The sequence below is a fragment of the Dama dama genome, chromosome 5, assembly GCF_033118175.1.
Source record: "Dama dama isolate Ldn47 chromosome 5, ASM3311817v1, whole genome shotgun sequence".
NCBI lineage: Eukaryota > Metazoa > Chordata > Mammalia > Artiodactyla > Cervidae > Dama > Dama dama.
In genome coordinates this window covers 79,021,428-79,039,032 of record NC_083685.1, presented here as the reverse complement: position 1 = coordinate 79,039,032, position 17,605 = coordinate 79,021,428, and the positions used below count along the sequence as shown (strand labels likewise).

The window sequence follows — 17,605 nt, the reverse complement described above, 5'->3', positions numbered from 1 at the left end:
ATCCACGTCTCCTGCATTGGCAGGTGGATTCTTTACCACTGAGCTGCCAGGGAAGCCCCTCTCTAGTGTCCTGAGGCACCTGCTAGAGGGTTGAGGTTGCAGGAAACACAGGAGAACTTGGTTTGAAGAAGACAGGCATGACGTGAAATGATGATACTGGGAGCTGCTGATCAGTGCTTCCTGCATGTCAGTCACTTTCCTGGGCTGCTTTGTTCACGTTATTTTATCACGCAACTATACTGTGAAGTCAGTGTTAATCCTCCCATTTCCCAGATCAGGAAACTGAAGCACAGAGATAATCAGGTCCTTACTCTGTAAGTGGTACTACCTGAATTTGAACCCAGCCAGCTTCCCTGGTGGCCCAGCTGGTAAAGAATCCACCCGCAATGCGGGAGACCTGGGTTCGATCCCTGGGTTGGGAAGATCCCCTGGAGGAGGGAACAGCTACCTACTCCAGTATTCTGGCCTGGAGAATTCCATGGACTGTATAGTCTATGGGGTCGCAAGGAGCCAGGCACAACGGAGTGAATTTCACTTTCACTTTCAGCTGAACTCCGAGCTGGTGCCTGAACACTGAGCGATACAGTCGGGTGGGGGAACAGGTGGTACGACTTACAACCCCGGCACAAATGCAGTCTCTAGAGCACAGAAGGGTCCACCTGCTTCAGAGCATTTCCAACAGCATGCCCGAAAGTCAGCTGTTAGCATCCTTTGTCTGGTTTTAGTAACAAAAACAGTCTTTTAGCATTTCCATTAAGTGGCAGATGTGCTACTGAGGGAGAAGCATCGCACCCCTTTCGCCCATTATCACAGCCTTAGATTGATATTTGGTGAACTGGCTGGCTGGGCCCGCTGGAGGAAGGTTTGGAAGTTTCTGGAGTTGATGGTGGGGGCGGGTAGTGGTGTTGAAGGGGGCGGTGCAGGTCTACTGCCACCTGGTGGTTGTCTTAGAAGTGACAGGTGGGGGCCACTGAAAGGCCAGACCACCACCTTCCCAGAAGGAAGACCTGAGCACCTGTGTTTTCCTCAAGCCAAACAGACAGACGACGTTTACTCTGTTCACATGGTCTTACGTTTGGTAAAATCTGCAAAGATATTTTTGTACTTTTTTTTTCTTAAAAGGGCCACTAAGACTATATAAGCTTCAGGTCCACAAAACCAGCATCTACCCTGCCTGTCATTTCTATAGATTTCACAGTTTTTTGTTTTTTTTTTTTTTAAATCAGGCCAGGAGGATTATTCCAGGGACTCTGCAGGAGGGACTGGTGGAGCTCAGTACAAACTCAGCATGAGCTGCCTTGCTCTGACCTTGCCATTCAAAGTGTGGTCTGTGGATATGGTGATCAACTGTTCTGGTTTTCCAGGACTGAGTGGTTTTCTCCGATGTAAAACTTTCAATGCTAAACCAGGAAAGTCTGGGGCAAACTTTTTTTTTTTTATTTTATTAGTTGGAGGCTAATTACTTCACAACATTTCAGTGGGTTTTGTCATACATGGGGCAAACTTGCACAAGTTTCTGACTCTATCTTCAGACCAGCAGCCTTGGTGTCAGCCTGGAGGTCTGTTAAAAATGCAGAGATTCAAGCCTCACTCCAGACCTACTGAGTCAGAATCTGCATTTTCCAAGAATTCTAGGAGCTTCAGGGGCACATTAAAGATGCAGGGCTCTGCCTTCCCCAAGAAAAGAAGGGCCCACACCAGCCCCGAAATGTGTGCTTTTAAGGGTCTCATCTTCTGCTGAGAAAACCCCATAGTGTGATTCCAACTGTCCTTTAATTTTGATAACCAGAGGTCAGGACTAACTGGCTCCTATTTCCTTGGCGACAACAGGAGCCACGGTGATACCATGAGACCTCCCAGGGCAGGTAGGCATAAAGTGCTTCTCTCTCCTTTGCCTAAACTGGATTCTTCTTGGGGATAAGTCTGCTGTTTGCTGAAGCACTGAATGGGCAGCCGTGTGAAAATGCCTTGAAAATTGTTAGGTGTGCTCCGTGGTGGTTCAGATGGTAAAGAATCTGCCTGCATTGCAGGAGACCCAGGGTTGGGGAGATCCCCTGGAGAAGGGATGGCAACCCACTCTAGTATTCTTGCCTGGAGAATCCCATGGACAGAGGAACCTGGGGGGCTACAGTCCATGCAGTTGCAGAGTCAGACGCAACTTAGCAACTAACACACACACAATTGAATAAGTTGTAATTTATTGCTCTTAGGCATGGAATGGTCAGAAATCGTTATCATCATTACTCCTATTTGTTGAACAATTACTATATACCAGGCACGGTTTTAAGCACTTTGCAGGTGTTAACCCTCTGACTCCTTACAACAAGGCTATGTGGTGGGTGGGTGCTATGATGTTGCCCATTTCACAGAAGACAAAGCTGAGGCCCAGAGGTTTGTAAAAGAGATCTGTCAGTGAGGCAAAGAGGACAACCAGGACTGGAAGTGACCCGGGGTGTGATGGGGTGGAGGACTGCTTCCATTGAACCACAGCTTTCTCCCCATGGGTGTACCCAGGGAAGGCCTCCAGCAACGAGTGCTGAGATCACCACATCCTCATTTGCCCTAACTTGGTTTTATTTCTTGGTGCTGTTCAACTAGAAAAGTCTTTCTAAGAGTCAGCTCTAGGCTCAGCACCAGGCTGGGTGTCAGGAGGCAGAGATAAGTGTCCTGGTTGCTGCTTCAAAGAGGCCCAGACTCAGACAAGCAGACAGCGTTACAAGACCAGGCCGGCCATATGGGAGCGATAAGCTGAGGGAGTGAACAGGCCCCGGGGACATATCTGTCCCGTCTGGTGGAGTGTGTCCTGGGGCTGACACACCTTCCCGGCTGACTGTGAGAGGAAGTGGAGGTGTGGGCCTCGAGTAGGGGAGGGGAGGGTCTGGCCAGGAGGTGAGAGGGGGCCCTCCTGCCGCCTCCTTGAAGACCCCCCGCCTCCGAGCGCTTCATCTTCCTGGGCCTTGTCCTGTGGGCTGAATGTATGTTCTTGCTTGCCTCCTCTTTCAAAGCAACAGCTAACTGCTCCCTGCCAAAGGTGAGCAGCAGTATTCAGGATTGCATCCACTTGCCAAAGCTGTTCTGTCATTGGAGATGCTCTTGTTCTTTCTCTCAGAGAAGCTCCTGAGCACTAATTACAAAGATGTGGGCAGAGTGTAGGGAAGTCACCAGGGTGGCCTGGCCCCTATAGCGGGTACAGACGGGCACAGTTGGCCGTGTCTAGGCCTAAAAGGAGGGCAGAGACAAAGCCTGGAATCGGGAGAGAGCTGGGCGTGGAGGCTGCCCTGCAGACTTTATGGTCCTGGACTGTATGGCGGGCGGAGTTGGGGGGCGGTGACGGCGGGAGTGGGGAGCAACTTCTGTCTCCTCCTTCTTCTCTGTCCCAGGCCAATGCCACCCGTTGGTGATACCAGCTGGAACCCGACTGGGAACAGGGCAAGGGGCTGGAGGATGCAATCCTAGAAGTCAGCCTCCGGGGCTACAGAGCAGGGTGAAGAAGGGCACAGAGAGGGTGTGACCCTGGGTGGGAAAATGGAAATATTCAGTACAAGTACTTACTGCTCAGTGTTGTGGGCTGAATGGTGTTCCTCCAAAATTCATATGCGGAGGTCCCAGTACCTCAGGATGTGACTGTGTTTGGAGATAGTATCTTTAAAGAGACCTTTAAGTTAAAGTGACGTCATTAGTTTGGGCTGGAATCCAGTATGCTGATGTCATAGCAGAGGACACAGACTCACACAAAGGGAAGACGGTGAAGCACGGGAGATGATAGCTGTCTACAAACCCGGGAGAGAGACCTCTGCAGAAACTAACCCTGCCAACACCTTGATTTCTGACTTCCAGCCTCTAGAACCATGAGACAATAGATTTCTATTGTTCAAGCCATTTGTCCTGTCGTTTTTTGTTATGGCAGGCCGAGCCAGTCAACAGTGTCAATAAATTATTCAGCGTATGACATCAATTATGGATTTGCCTCTCTGTCTCCCTCTCTGGACAGCCAGTTTCTCTAAGGACTCAGCACTGGGTCAGGTAGGTGCCGAAATGTTTCTGGGACGAATGAATCATTTAACAAGAAAAGAAAACATTAAGGTGATCTATGAAATAGCATCAAAAGGCTGAAGTCTTGGGTGGCAATCAGTGGGTTACAGGACACAGCAGCAAGAGGGATGCCGTAACAGCCACTAGGCTTGTTTGTGACTCGCCAGCCCCACTCTGTGCTGGTGCTGTGATTCCTGCTTTACATGAATGACCACTTTTAATCTGACAACAGGCCACTTAGATAGCTGGCAGATGTCAGCTGGGGAAACAGAGTCTTGAAAAGTTACCTAAGTCCCCAAGATGCCAGAATTAGTGGGCACATCTCCAGTGTGATGCGGTGGGACAAAATGGGCCTGAGTGGTATCATGGAAGGAATATGGACCTTTGGCTGGAGGAGGGCACAGTGACCCACTCCAGTACTCTTGACTGGGGAACCCCATGGGCAGAGGAGCCTGGCAGGCTACGGTCCATGGGGGTGCAAAGAGTCAGACACAACCTCAGTGACTGAGCACGCACGCAAGCATGGCCTTTTGGGGGAGTTTACAAGCTCTGTCCTCTTATCTGTAGGACTGTCAGGACATGATCTATGGCCTCAGGGAGTTGAACAATGGGAGGAGATAATCCAGGTCTCTGGAGTGGTGCCTGGCACGGGTGCATCAGCTTTTTGCAGCCTTGAAAGACCTGGGTAAGGAGACAGAAAACCCTGACTGTCCATTCTGCTTGCCCCTAGCTTCTTCCTGTGTGAAGAACGAATGGTCCCTGGAGTGCACACTTCCCCCTTGCAGGCTCAGAGGGTTCCCCGTTCATCTTGCTCCCACGTCTCCATGGTTCCTTCCTCTGTGTGCATGTGTGCTAAGTCACTTCAGTCGTTTCTGACTCTTTGTGATGCCAAGGACCATAGCCCACCAGGCTCCTCTGTCCATGGGACTCTCCAGGCAAGAATACTGGAGTGAGTTGCCATTTTCTCCTCCAGGGGATCTTCCCAACCCAGAGATCAGCTTGAACCTGAATCTCTTATGTCTCCTGCACTGGCAGGCGGCTTCTTTACCAGTAGCACCACCTGGGAAGCCCACCCGTACTCGACCCATTAATATTCTGTTTGCAGTCACAGAAACATCAATTAGGATGCTGGAGGGGAAACTTTAAAGGCTCAGAAGAGGAAGGGACGTCCCTAAGAAGATCTCAAGAGAAAACCGCCCCCTTGCAACCACCTCACCATGGACGGCTTGGGCCTTCGGCTCCCCCTCCCTGAACCTGGAATGAGTCCTTCTCATTCTTCACCAGCAGTGGCTGGGTAATGGCGGAGGCCCGCGGGGCAGGCCTGAGTGGGAGAAGGGAAGTGTGTCTGTGGTCGGGGCTGGCAGCTGGCTCTGACTTGGACAGAATTAGAAACTTGTTTTGAAGCCTGGAAAGACTATATTTAGCTGGGAGCGTGTTTGCTCTTCCTAGAGCAAGGTCTTACAGACCTGCCTAGGACTTCACGCTCGGCCCAGTGGCCAGACCTGTGCTCTCTCTTCCCTGCTCCAGAGGGTCCCGAGGCAGCCATGGAACCCACCTCTCAGCCCCTGGCCTCAGATCAGCCTGTCCCCGGCCCCCGTGCCCTGTTTTGCCTATCTTCCTCAGCCCACCAGCCTCCAGCCGGAGGCACCAGTAAGGGGCATTTGTGGAGTCCCAGAAAGTGCCCAGGCGGGGCTGGAGGCCTAGCTCTGTCTGTTACTTATCAGACAAGTTACTTAACCCCCTGTGGCCTCACATTCTCATCTCTAAGGAGGATAACAACAGCCACTTGTGGATAGGTGTGTGGATTCAGTGAGATAACGCAAAGACACAGTAACAGCTTATGAGACAATCCCCTCCTCCACCTCACCAGCCTCCCAGAAGAGGACTCTGGGATGGCTTGACACTCTTTCTTGCTGATAAAGATAATGGACTCCTGGGAGATATCTTGTGTTTACGTGATTCAAAACATTTCCTTGGATTTGTTGTTCAGTGGCTAAGTCATGTCTGACTCTGTGACCCCATGGACTGCAGCACGCCAGGCCTCCCTGTCCCTCACTATCTCCCGGAGTTTGCCTAAGTCCATGTTTATTGAATCAGTGATGCTATCCAACCATCTCATCCTCTGCCGCCCTCTTCTCCTTTTGCCTTCAATCTTTCCCCACATCAGAGTCTTTCCCAAGAGATTTTCCCCTTAGATTCAAAAGTTCAGAAATGAATACCAGGGCTTCCCTGGTGGCTCAGTGGTAAAAAAAAAATCCATTGCCAATGCAGGAGAAATGGGTTTGATCCCTGGCCTGGGAAGATCCCACTTGTGTGGGAGCAACTAAGCCCCTGTACCACAACTGCTGAGCTTGTGCCCTGGAGCCAGGGAGCTGCAGCGACTGAAGCCCGAACGCCCTAGAGCATGTGTTCCACAACAAGAGAAGCTGCAGAATGAGAAGCCCACACAGCACAGCTAGAGTAGCCCCTACTCAGCTGCAACCAGAGAAAAGCCCACACACCAATGAAGACCCAGCCCCCACGCCCCCAGAAGACCTCTGACTTAAAAAAACAGTGAATATAGACTCTTCACAGGTCAAACTCTGAAGGATACATAAAAAAAAAAAATCTCCCTTCTCCTCCTGCAATCTCAGTGGAGATCAACTTTCACAGCCCACAGGTGCCTTTCCACATAGTTTCTATTGCATACAAACAGTAACACTGTAAAAGGTTTTCCTTTTAACAGGTTAAAGACGCTTCTCTGCAAGTTCCTTTTTCATTTTACAGTAAGTCATGGGCACTCATCTACGGCAATACATGTGGATCTAGCTCATTGGTTTTAATAGCTGCGAAAGAATCCATAGATTATATGAAGCATAGTTTTCCAGCCATTTCCCATTCGATGGATGGGAGGGTGCATTACAAACAATGCTGCAGTGACGGCCCTTGCACAAATATCCTTGTGAAATTGTGCCTCAATTTCTACAGGATACCTTACGCAAAGTATGGTTATTGGGCTAAAAGGTTATCCTGAAAGGATATTTCCCCCAGATTTTTGAGTTTCCTTCTCGGAATTTGTTTGTTCCGGACACTTTCACTTTTCAAGCTCCAAGGAGCAGCTAGCTAGCGACGCCTCCCGGGGAGAAAACACTAGCCGTCTGCAGCGAGCGGATGCAGGTGGGGCTTCGGGGCCAAAGGGTTTAGTGGGGAGTGCTTAAGGGCAGGAGACGCAGGAAGGAGGCTTGGGCTCCAGAGTGATCTTGGTCAGGTGACGGCCCTCTTCGGGGCTCGGTTTCCTTCTACGTAGACTGCGATGTCGTGGTCCCGGCGCGGGTTGGAAAAGAATTTCCAGACATGAGACAGAATGAAAGATGAATAAGGCATATTATTAGAGTGGGAGACGCTGTTAGAACAGCGGGCCAGTTCAAGGGAGAACCGACCTTGAATGGGGGGGTCCTTAGTCCACTTATATAGTCAGGGTACAAGGAGTGGGATGGGGTCTTGCAGGTCATTAGCTGATTGGATGAGGCTCCTATACTGGGTTGGGGTAAGAGCAGGGCAAATGCCTCCTCCGTACGGGGTAGGAGGGGAGACAGGTTATACTGTTCCATTAATAGTTACACCATGGGGGAGGGAAGGACGATAAAGGTCTGGTTCCGTTCCTGCGTTCCAAGACCCTCCTTGATTATCTGCTCTTCCGTCCTTGGGTCACATGTGACTCCAACCAAAATGAGGCGCAGACTGAGCCTAGAGCTGGTGACCTCTGATCTCTGCCTTATGAATTCCTGGCCTTGTTGGCTCCCCCAGGACCTAGGCTGCGTCTCCCTACTCCCTCCCCATCATCTTCCCTGGTTCCTTCCAGAGCAGTGGTGGCCAGAAAGGGAAAAGCGACAATTAACCCCTCCCCTGGATCGGTCATGTATTGCTTTTGCCCGGCTTTGGCTCTCTCCCGCCCTGGCGGCTCGGCTATCGAGTGCTTCTGTCTGAGCCTGGCGAGTAGCCGAGGGTGCGGCGATTCGGCCATCCTTTGCTTCTGCCTGGCCACGCCCTCCCGTTGGAGCCGCAACGCGGGCACTGCGATCGGCGGCTCGGCCTGCGACTTTCGCCCACTTTGCCTGCCGCGGGGGCTTCCGGTTCCGGTACAGGCACAGCGCGGGATCCAAGGCCCGGGGAATGGCGGGCAGTCGGCTAGAAACCGTGGGGAGCGTTTTCACGCGGTGCGTGCTCGGAGCCGGGGGTGTGTCGAGGGCGTGAGGGCGTCTCTGCCTCTTACCCCCTTTCTTGGGTGGGTCTGATCCTGGCCAGGCCTCTCTCGTGCTTTGTCCTGCTTCTGAAAAATTGTGCTTGGCTGCGTCACCCCTCGAATTTCTTAGCTCGCACGTTCAAGATTGCACCTTTCCGCCAAGTGGAAAGTGAAGTGAAAGTCGCTCAGTCGTGTCCGACTCTGCGACCCCCTGGACTACACAGTCCGTGGAATTCTCCAGGCCAGAATACTGGAGTGCGTTGCGTAGCCTTTACCTTCTCCAGAGGATCTCCCCAACCCAGGGATCAAACCTGGGTCTCCCGCATTGCAGGCGGATTCTTTACCATCTGAACCACCAGGGAAGCCCAAGAATACTGGAGTGGGTAGCCTATCCCTTCTCCATGGGATGTTTCCGACCCAGGAATCGAACCGGGGTCTCCTGCATTGCAGGCGGATTCTTTACCAGCCGAGCTCCAAGTGGAGGTCTCTAGGAAAAGTAAGGGAGGATGGGGCTGTTGGGCCTGGCCAGAACAGTCATTGCATTTTCCTTGATGGGACGTGGATGAGGCGAGGGGAGTGGGACGCACATGAGAAGGTGGATTAACCCTGAGCACTATTTAGTTGGTTTGGAGTTTGGAAACATTTTACCATTTAGCAGGTAGGGGACCCCCTGCTCTGCCCTCCTTCCGGTTGTCTTCTGGACTCCGCGACCCTGCCAGTGTCTCAGGCTGCATCAGGGGCTCAGACAGGTTGTTGTCACTTACTGACCTTTGTTTTTTACCCTTCCTTCAGGACGCGAGACCTGATTCGGGCTGGGGTGTTGAAGGAGAAACCCCTTTGGTTTGACATATATAACGCCTTCCCTCCGCTGCGGGACCCCGTCTTCCGAAGGCCTCGCTTGCGATATGGCAAAGCTAAATCTCCCACCCAGGACATCTTTTACCACGAGGATCAGATTAGAGCGTGAGTGTGGAGCCCATACGGTGGACCAGAGGCAGCACAACTTAAGAAGGAAAGGTTTAGCCAGCAGTCTGGCCACTTACATAGGAATTGAGTAAGGGCTTGCCCTGAGTAGGTGGTCTTGTCCATCTCACCAGATTAGGGAATAAGTGCTCTAACCCCAGGACAGAGAAGCAGAAATTGGGAGTAGAACCTGGTGCCCAGCAACTGACCAGCCATTGCAATTATAGCTACCTGTTTCTGGGCATCTGTTTGGTGGCTGGCACTGTGTTAAGCCCCCAACAAATGTTACTTCATTTAGGTCTTACTCTAACCCTGCAAGATAAGTATCCTCCTGTCTGTTTTAGTCATGAGAACTATGAGGCTCAAGGTGGTTGACTTGACTGGTAATTCACAGGACAAATCTCTTTCCCTTAATACTGATGTCAGTTTTTAACATCTAGAATGTTAGGATGAGAGACTGTGTCTAATTGAAATGACTACATATCCCATATTCTTTATTGAGGTCCAGGCACCCACCTTTCACTTGAGGAACACCACACTGTCCCCCTTGCCCAACACACCTTTGAGGTAGGAGAACAAGTATGTTCTGGCTCTGTTTGGAAATTTTCAGAGATCTTTAGGGCATTAAATATTTTTCCAGTACTTTTCTGCTCAGGTCCATTACATTCACTTGGTCACGATGCTTTCAGGGTTATTTATATGTTAAAATCATTTGTGCTTCTACTGTGTATATAGCAGTGGAACTGGGTGATGGTCATGGGAGAATGGAATATTTTACTGCATCCTCTTTTGTTATTCTTAATGCCCAAATTATAACACTGTGGACTTAGTTTTTTGAACCTTTATCTTTTTTGGATTTTTTGTTTGTTTTGGTGTTTTGGTATTTTAACAACAAAATAACAACAAAACAAATTATAACAACAAAATAAATTTCAGGTGTATCAAAGTGCCTGTGTGCTTGCTCAGTTGCATCTGACTCTTTGCAACCCCACGGACAGTAGCCCACCAGGCTCCTCTGTCCATGGGATTCTCCAGGCAAGAATACAGAAGTGGGTTGCCATGTCCTCCTACAGGGGATTTTCCTGACCCAGGAATAGAACCTGAGTCTTCTGTGTCTCCTGCATTGGCAGGTGGATTCTTTACCACTGTGCCATCTAAGAAGTGAAAACCTTAATGGTAAAAGTGAAATCATGAATGTAATAGAAGAAAACATGGCATAATTGAAAAAATAATCTCAATGATATTAATAAAAGCCTACCTAAGTGTGACATGAAAACCCAGAAGCCAGGGCTTTCCTGATGGTCCAGTGGCTAAGACTCCTTGCTCTTTATGCAGGGGACCAGGTTCAATCCCTGGTCAGGGAACTAGATCTCACATGTTGCAACTGAGAGTTCACATGCAGTAACTAAAGATCCCTTGTGCCATAACTAATTCCTGGCATAGCCAAATAAGTAAATATTTAAATAAAGTTATTTAAGTTGGGAAAAAACCCCACAAAATCTAGAAGCCATAAATGAAAGCATTAAAGTTTTCTGCATGTAAAAACTACCATAAGCAAAATAAAAAATCAACTGACATACTGGGAAGAACTCTGGCACCGTGTATGACAAAGGGCTAGTTTCCTGTTTACACTGCTATAAAGTTTGCTTGTAAGTCTATAAAAGAATAAAAGGAAAAAATGGGCAAAGAACATGGATAGGTCACAGAAAAGGGAATTCCTTTGCTTTTAAACATGAAAAGATTGAGTCTGTTTGATAAGAAAAGCAAAACTACAGTGAAGTACAAAATGTGACCTGTCAGACTGATGAAGATCAAAAAGTTGGGAAATATAATTTGATCAGGGTTTGGGGAATAGGCAGTCTCCTATCTGCCTATTGATACCCTTGTCTGGGTGTGAATGAATACAGCCCCTCCCTTTGGAAAGCATTTTGGCAGTTTGGAAGGTCAAATTACAAATTAAGGTATCTTGACCCAACAGTACTATTTATAAAAAATAGTTTTTTAATTTATTTATTTTTGGCTGTGCTGGGTCTTCATTTCTCCAAAGGCTTTTCTCTGGTTGCGGAGAGTGGGGGCTACTCTCTCGTGGTGCACAGACTTCTCAGTGCAGTGGCTTCTCTTGTTGGGAAGCATGGGCTCTAAGATGTGCGGGCCTCAGTAGATGTGGCAAATGGGCTTAGTAATTGCAGCTCCTAGGTTCTAGAGCACAGGCTCAATAGTTGTGCACGGGCTTAGTTGCTCCATGGCATGGGGGGTTTTCCCTGACTGGGGATCGAACCCATGTCTCTTGCATTGGCAGGCTGGTTCTTCACCACTGAGCCACCAGGAAAGCCTCCCAAATCCATTTTTCTGAAATTATTCCACAGTACACCACAAAATGTAGATAAAGGTAATCATTGCAGCACTGAAATAGCGAAGGACTAAAAGCAGTCTACATGCAGTGAATTGAAATGATCTCTGAGAGATACTAAGTAAAAAGGCAAGATGTGTTTACTGTCCTGGGGGTTAAACAATGTGGCTGAGGACAGGGAATGATAAATACGTATATGCTTATATTGATAGAACATTCCTGGATGGATACACGGAAACTGGTTAGTGTTACTTACGGGGAGGAGAACTGGGAGATTGGGTTACAGGGGTGAGGGGGAGTGCTACTTTTGTCTGGATATCTTTCTGTAACATTTCATGTATTTACCATATGCACACATTGCTTATTGAAGACAAAAGCTGTTTGGCTCAGGGCCTGTAAGTCATGTTATACTCAATTTTTTAGGGTCCAGCAGTTATTCTTTACTCCATTCTTGGCCATGATCTATAATTGGAAACTTATATTGTGTTGTTTTGTATTTTCAAGGAAATTTTATTCAGCCTATGGATCTGGTCCAAAAGCTTTTGATCTGTTCAACCCAAACTTCAAGTCTACCTGTCAACGGTAAGTCAGTCTACAAGTCTTGGGTTACCTTTCCTTTTTTTAGAGTTTGGTTGTCAGTTTGAGGAGTCTTATTGAATTCCACTTGAGGAAAAAGATGTTCCTGTGGGAAGATCTCTTAAGGGAATATTTGGTACTGTGTAACAGCAGGATTTGACAACTCTCAGTATACAAACCAAAGATGTGACTGCTTGGAATTCTAGGTTCGTGGAGAAGTACATTGAGCTACAGAAACTTGGAGAAACAGATGAAGAGAAGTTATTTGTGAAAGCAGGGAAGGCTTTGTTGGCAGAAGGTGTCATTTTAAGACGAGTAGAAAAAGCAAGGACTGTGAGTATTTTATTATCACAGCTATTACTAGGATTGGTTGTCTGTCGGAGGTTAAAGGAAGGCTTGGTTTTCTTTCTCCATCCATGGTTCCAGGTCAAATCCTGTTAGAGTGAGTAAACTAGAATTTTGTGGTAAGGATTGCTGCATGGAACAAGTGAATTGTCATGAGGGCTTTTAAAATTGTGGTTCTGTAGAGATTTTTCGTGTTTATTGTGTGTAATTGAATTTGACCTGAGATAGTAATGCTGAATTTTTGACTCGGTCACAGAATGTGCCTAGGCATATATTAATACTTTCAACCAATTGAGTGAAGGTCATGACATTTGAGTGATGTACTTATATCTGCTGTTTTAAGCAACAGGAAGGTAGTCAAGTTTCCCGGAAATCTGAACCCATGGGTGTCAAATCCCAAACTGCGTTGGAGGAGAACCCACCTCTGAAAGAAGTTCCACAGGCCCAGCATTTGGAGGCACCTGGAGAAGAATCGAAAGGCCTCTCACCTCCCTGAAGAATGTGTATACTGTGTATACTAACATCCAAACTGGATTCACTGCTGGAATGAACTGTTTTTAACAGTTGAACTTTGTAAATGTTTCCTGATCTCTGAGGCATCGTGTTTGCCTTCTTTGGGTTCCCACTTCTAGGTTGTCATAAAGCTCTGTATCATGGTTTGAAGAAGCAGTTATGTGAACTTTTATGTTATGGTGGTATTAAATAAAGAATTCCTCAGTGCTTATAAAGTAAATTTACTTTAAAATTGTAAATAGCATGAGAAAACCTTTATATGTATTGTTTGAATGGGATTCACTCTGAGTTGGTTTGCTTGGAGTCTTGTGTTCACATTTGATTTCTCTGGTACATTTCTTTTCTTGGATCCATTCGACTTTCACTTGCATATCACATGTGGTTCCCTGGCCAGCTGTTTCTGTCTGTGAATATTCTTTGTACTTTTTGCTTGAGAGGCCAGGCTGACTTGTGCTTTGCAGTAAGAGCAAGCATCTATCACTGATATTGAAGTAAGGTCAAAACTATAATCTCATGAATTGAGTGCTGGAGACAGCATAGACCTGTGCATAGTAGGCTGCTCAGGAAAGATTTCTTGAATGAATGACTGATCACATCTAGCTGAAGAATGAATTCAGATGATGTCTCTGTAGGTAACTGAGCTGCCAAGAGGGATGACACTCCCCACCCCCATCCACCTGCCTCCCTGGTATCCAGCTGTGCTTACGAGTTTTTGCCAACTCCTGCTTTTTCATTTCCTTTTCTTTTACTGAATAAATACTCCTCAGCTATTAATGAGCTTCTTCAGAAACTTCTTACTTTCAAACCCATGGAGTTTTCTCCCCCTGTTCTTTGTGCACGGTGTCTTTGGTCTCCTGGTAGGTTAGGGGCAGGGCCCACATCCCACAACCAGACAACTTGCACGTGGTGCTCAGGTCATGGAAGGTCGATGAGTTCATGGGGCAAAAGCCATTCTCAGCTGCATTACTTCCCCTTCCCCCCAACCTTGTCTTTGTTCTACAATTCCTCTTGTTTAGGGAATGCTTTGCATTTAGATGGGGAAGTAAATTAGGTCCATTCAACATTGGACAGCCATTGGGTGCCAAATACCAGGCCAGGCCCTGGGAGAAGGATTTCAACAGGTAGAAGAGACTGTTCTGTTCTCAGAGGAACGTTCGGGGCTGACTTGTTACCTTTCTAAACCTTTCTAGGATTGATTTATTTCTTTATTTTTTAAGTTCATTAGTACATTATTTATTTGCAACTCTAGAATTTGTAACATAAACCTTGTAATCTCATAGGCTTAACAGATTTATTTATTTATTTATTTATTGGTTTTTAACAACTTTTTTACATTTATTTTTATTAGTTGGAGGCTAATTACTTTACAATATTGTAGTGGTTTTTGCCATACATTGACATGAATCAGCCATGGATTTACATGTGTTCCCCACCCCGATCCCCCCTCCCACCTCCCACCTTTCTAGGATTTAAAAGGCAGTTTCTTTGTCCTAATAGTGAAAATGTTTTAAAAATTTATTGGTTGCATAATTAAAATTATGCCAATGGTGCAAAATGCCCATGGTGAAAAGCCCCACTGTATCCCCTGGCCCTCCCATTTTTCCTTTGTAAGGCCACCACTATCACCTGTTTCTAGAAATAATTTTGAATGTGTACGGGGGGACATAATGCATAATGTACCTCGTTTTTGTGAGGCTGCCAGGGTTAATACCATGACGGGCGGCCTGGACCTAAGTTTTAGCTTCCCCGAAATGGTAAGATTCCCTACCCCCATCAGGTAACCTGGAGCCAGCCAATCAATATGAGCCCAGTAAGAACAAAGGGAGAGCTGAAAAGCCCGCGAACGCCCAGGTTTGAAAAAAAGCCCGCGAAAGTCTGTACCAATAGAATTGCTTTGCAAACATGTAACCAATCCGCTTAAGCCAGCTACTAACCGCTTTTGCATATCTTATAAATTTGTGTAACAAGCTTGAGCTCGGCGCTTTCTGACCCTGCACCACTGTGATGTTTGTGGCAGAAAGCCCTGGCTCGAGACAGTAATAAACTTCCCTTTTTTGCGAGTTGCATTGTCTTGGAAGCCTTCTCTCTCTTCCCGCTCGGGGATTCGGACATCGGGCATAACATTTGGGGGCTCGTCCGGGATCCCTTGACTGGGAGAGGGGAACGCTTACAGGACAAAGGGGAAGGATAAATAATAACACCGGTGCTCAGGAAAGTCCAGAGTAAATCCAAGGCCCTGCTGGGAAGCAGGGAGGTATCTGGCACAGAAGGAAGGCTTTCTATAAAGGGGGGGGGGGGGGGGGGGGGGGGCAGCCGGCGTAAGGCCGAGGCCAGCGGACGCACTGGGAGGCAGCCGACTCCGTGGGAAGGAAAGTTCCTCTCCCCGACCCCGAGTCTGGTGAACAGCGGATGCCATTCGGTAAGGTGAATCTGCTACCGGGAGGCAAGAAAAATTCAGGGGGCCCGAAAACCCAGCGCTGTGTCGTCAGCCGATGTTTGTTTGTCCGTGTGTTTGTCTTTGGCTCTCCGTGTTTTTGTGTGTGCCGGCATTGTCTCTAGTCTCGTTCTCTTCTGGTGCATCATTCTTTCTCACTTCTGACTTATTCTCCTTCTCTTCTTCTCTGATCTGCCCTCAACTCCTTTTCTTTTCTGGAGTTTCAGTGAACAGGCGAACGGTTGTGGGGGCAATTGATGAGTCCTGGCCAGGGCTACACTCTGGCGGACTCTGAAGGCCCTACAATAAGTAAGCCTCAGTAACTAGAGCCCGACCGGGTGAAACTCTCCTTTAACATCCCTAACTGAGGACGTGGCCTAAAATTCTTCTTGTGGGCACGGGTCAGGCACTTAAAGGCCATTAGGGCGCCTGCCACTCGAAGACTCCCGTGAGAGGATAAGGGGGTCACGGAACAGGCTAGAAACCCCCAGGGTGCCCGCCCCCAGCAAGAAAACTTCCGTGCAATGACGCAGGCACATAAACAGTTCCAAAAGCATACCATAAGCCCAACCTCTTGGCCGCCACCACTCCCGGTAGGATTTTTGGTGGTCGTTCTCAGTGACTTCCTCTCTCTCTTCCTTACCGTTTATTCTTTGACCATGGGGCAGGGAGAATCTACCCCACTTTCTCTCATGACTGACCATTTTTCGGATGTCAGGGCCAGGGCCCATAACTTGTCTTTGCTAGTCAAGAAAAGTAAATTAATAACTTTTTGTTCTGCAGAGTGGCCCGCCTTTCAGGTTGGATGGCCTCTGGAAGGCACCTTTCAACCGTCCATCATACAGGCTGTGAAGGAGAAGATTATGGCTCCTGATCCCTGGGGCCATCCGAGTCAGGTCCCCTATGTCATGGTCTGGCAGGATTTAGTGGAAAATCCGCCTAAATGGTTAAAACCTTTTGTTCACAAACTTCCTAGTTCCTCCAATTCACAGGTCCTGGTGATGGAGACCCCCCCGGAGGAAACCAAAAAGAAAGAGGACCCAAAACCAGTCCTTCAGGAATCGTCTTATCCAAACCTGATAGATCTAGAAACGGAGATAAGGCCTCCGCCATATGTGCCCTCCTTGCAATCCCCTCCGAGGAGAGAAGCTCCCACAGGTGAACCGAGAGGATTAAGAGGGCCAACGGGAACCGACCGTGAGGGGGGGACCAGCATTGGGGACCCGGGGGAAAACTAAGGGAGATAGGGGTAAGCAAGACCCTGGGGACCCAGAGTTACCTTCATCCACTGTTCAGGCGCTCCCCGTCCGAGTGGGACCAACTAAGCCGGACGGAGAGTGAACCTATCAGTACTGGCCCTTTTCCACGAGTGACCTGTACAATTGGAAGACCCAAAACCCTCCTTTCTCAGAGAAACCCCAAGGCCTCATTGACCTCTTAGATTCCATTTTGTTCACTCATAATCCCACCTGGGATGATTGTCAGCAGCTGTTGCAGGTGCTCTTCACCACGGAAGAACGGGAGCGAATTCTGGCAGAGGCGCGGAAACGGGTCCCAGGGGTCGACGGGAGGCCAACCGCCCAGCCTCATCTTGTGGATGAGGGGTTTCCTCTGTTGCGGCCTAACTGGGATTTTGAGCGGGTGGAAGGTAGGGAGCGTCTCCGAGTGTACCGCCAGACTCTAATGGCTGGCCTGCGGGCTGCAGCAAGAAAGCCGACAAATCTGGCAAAGGTAAATTTAGTAAGGCAAAGCCCACTGAAAGCCCGGCAGCCTTCCTAGAGAGGCTGATGGAAGCTTTCAGGCAATATACACCTATGGACCCCCAGGCTGAGGAGTCACGCACTGCAGTTCTGTTAGCGTTTGTGAATCAGGCAGCCCCAGATATTAGAAAGAAATTACAAAAGGTAGAGGGATTGGGAGAACAGACAATACAGGATTTACTGAAAGTAGCTGAAAAGGTATTTAATAATAGGGAGACCCCAGAAGAAAGGGAAGAGCGAATTCGGCGGGAGGAAAGGGAATTAGCGGAGATCAGGAAAGAAGATAGGGAACATAGGGCGAGGGAAAACCGGAAGAACCAGAAGGAGCTAGCCCAGATTCTTTTTGCGGGGATAAAGGCCGGAACAGAATTGAGGGAACCTCGAGACCCCCGGACGGGAGAAAAAGAAAA

The 17,605-nt window shown here is 48.3% G+C and overlaps 1 protein-coding gene across 1 annotated transcript; it reads left to right on the top strand.

Moving 5' to 3' along the window:
- Positions 1-8,068: 8,068 nt before the first annotated feature.
- On the top strand, positions 8,069-15,061 carry MRPS23 (mitochondrial ribosomal protein S23). The gene is made up of 5 exons (XM_061142606.1): positions 8,069-8,228; positions 9,047-9,217; positions 12,072-12,149; positions 12,350-12,476; positions 12,832-15,061. Exons 1-5 carry the CDS (start codon positions 8,185-8,187, stop codon positions 12,982-12,984), a joined length of 573 nt encoding a protein of 190 aa, XP_060998589.1. The 5' UTR covers positions 8,069-8,184; the 3' UTR covers positions 12,985-15,061.
- The last annotated feature ends 2,544 nt before the right edge of the window (positions 15,062-17,605 follow it).

Bases quoted from the DNA above. Each gene is read 5' to 3' on its own strand.
- MRPS23 (XM_061142606.1), top strand. From the start codon at position 8,185: ATGGCGGGCAGTCGGCTAGAAACCGTGGGGAGCGTTTTCACGCG. The intron at 8,229-9,046 runs GTGCGTGCTCGG...CCCTTCCTTCAG, and splicing joins GTGGGGAGCGTTTTCACGCG to GACGCGAGACCTGATTCGGG. The intron at 12,477-12,831 runs GTGAGTATTTTA...TGCTGTTTTAAG, and splicing joins GAGTAGAAAAAGCAAGGACT to CAACAGGAAGGTAGTCAAGT.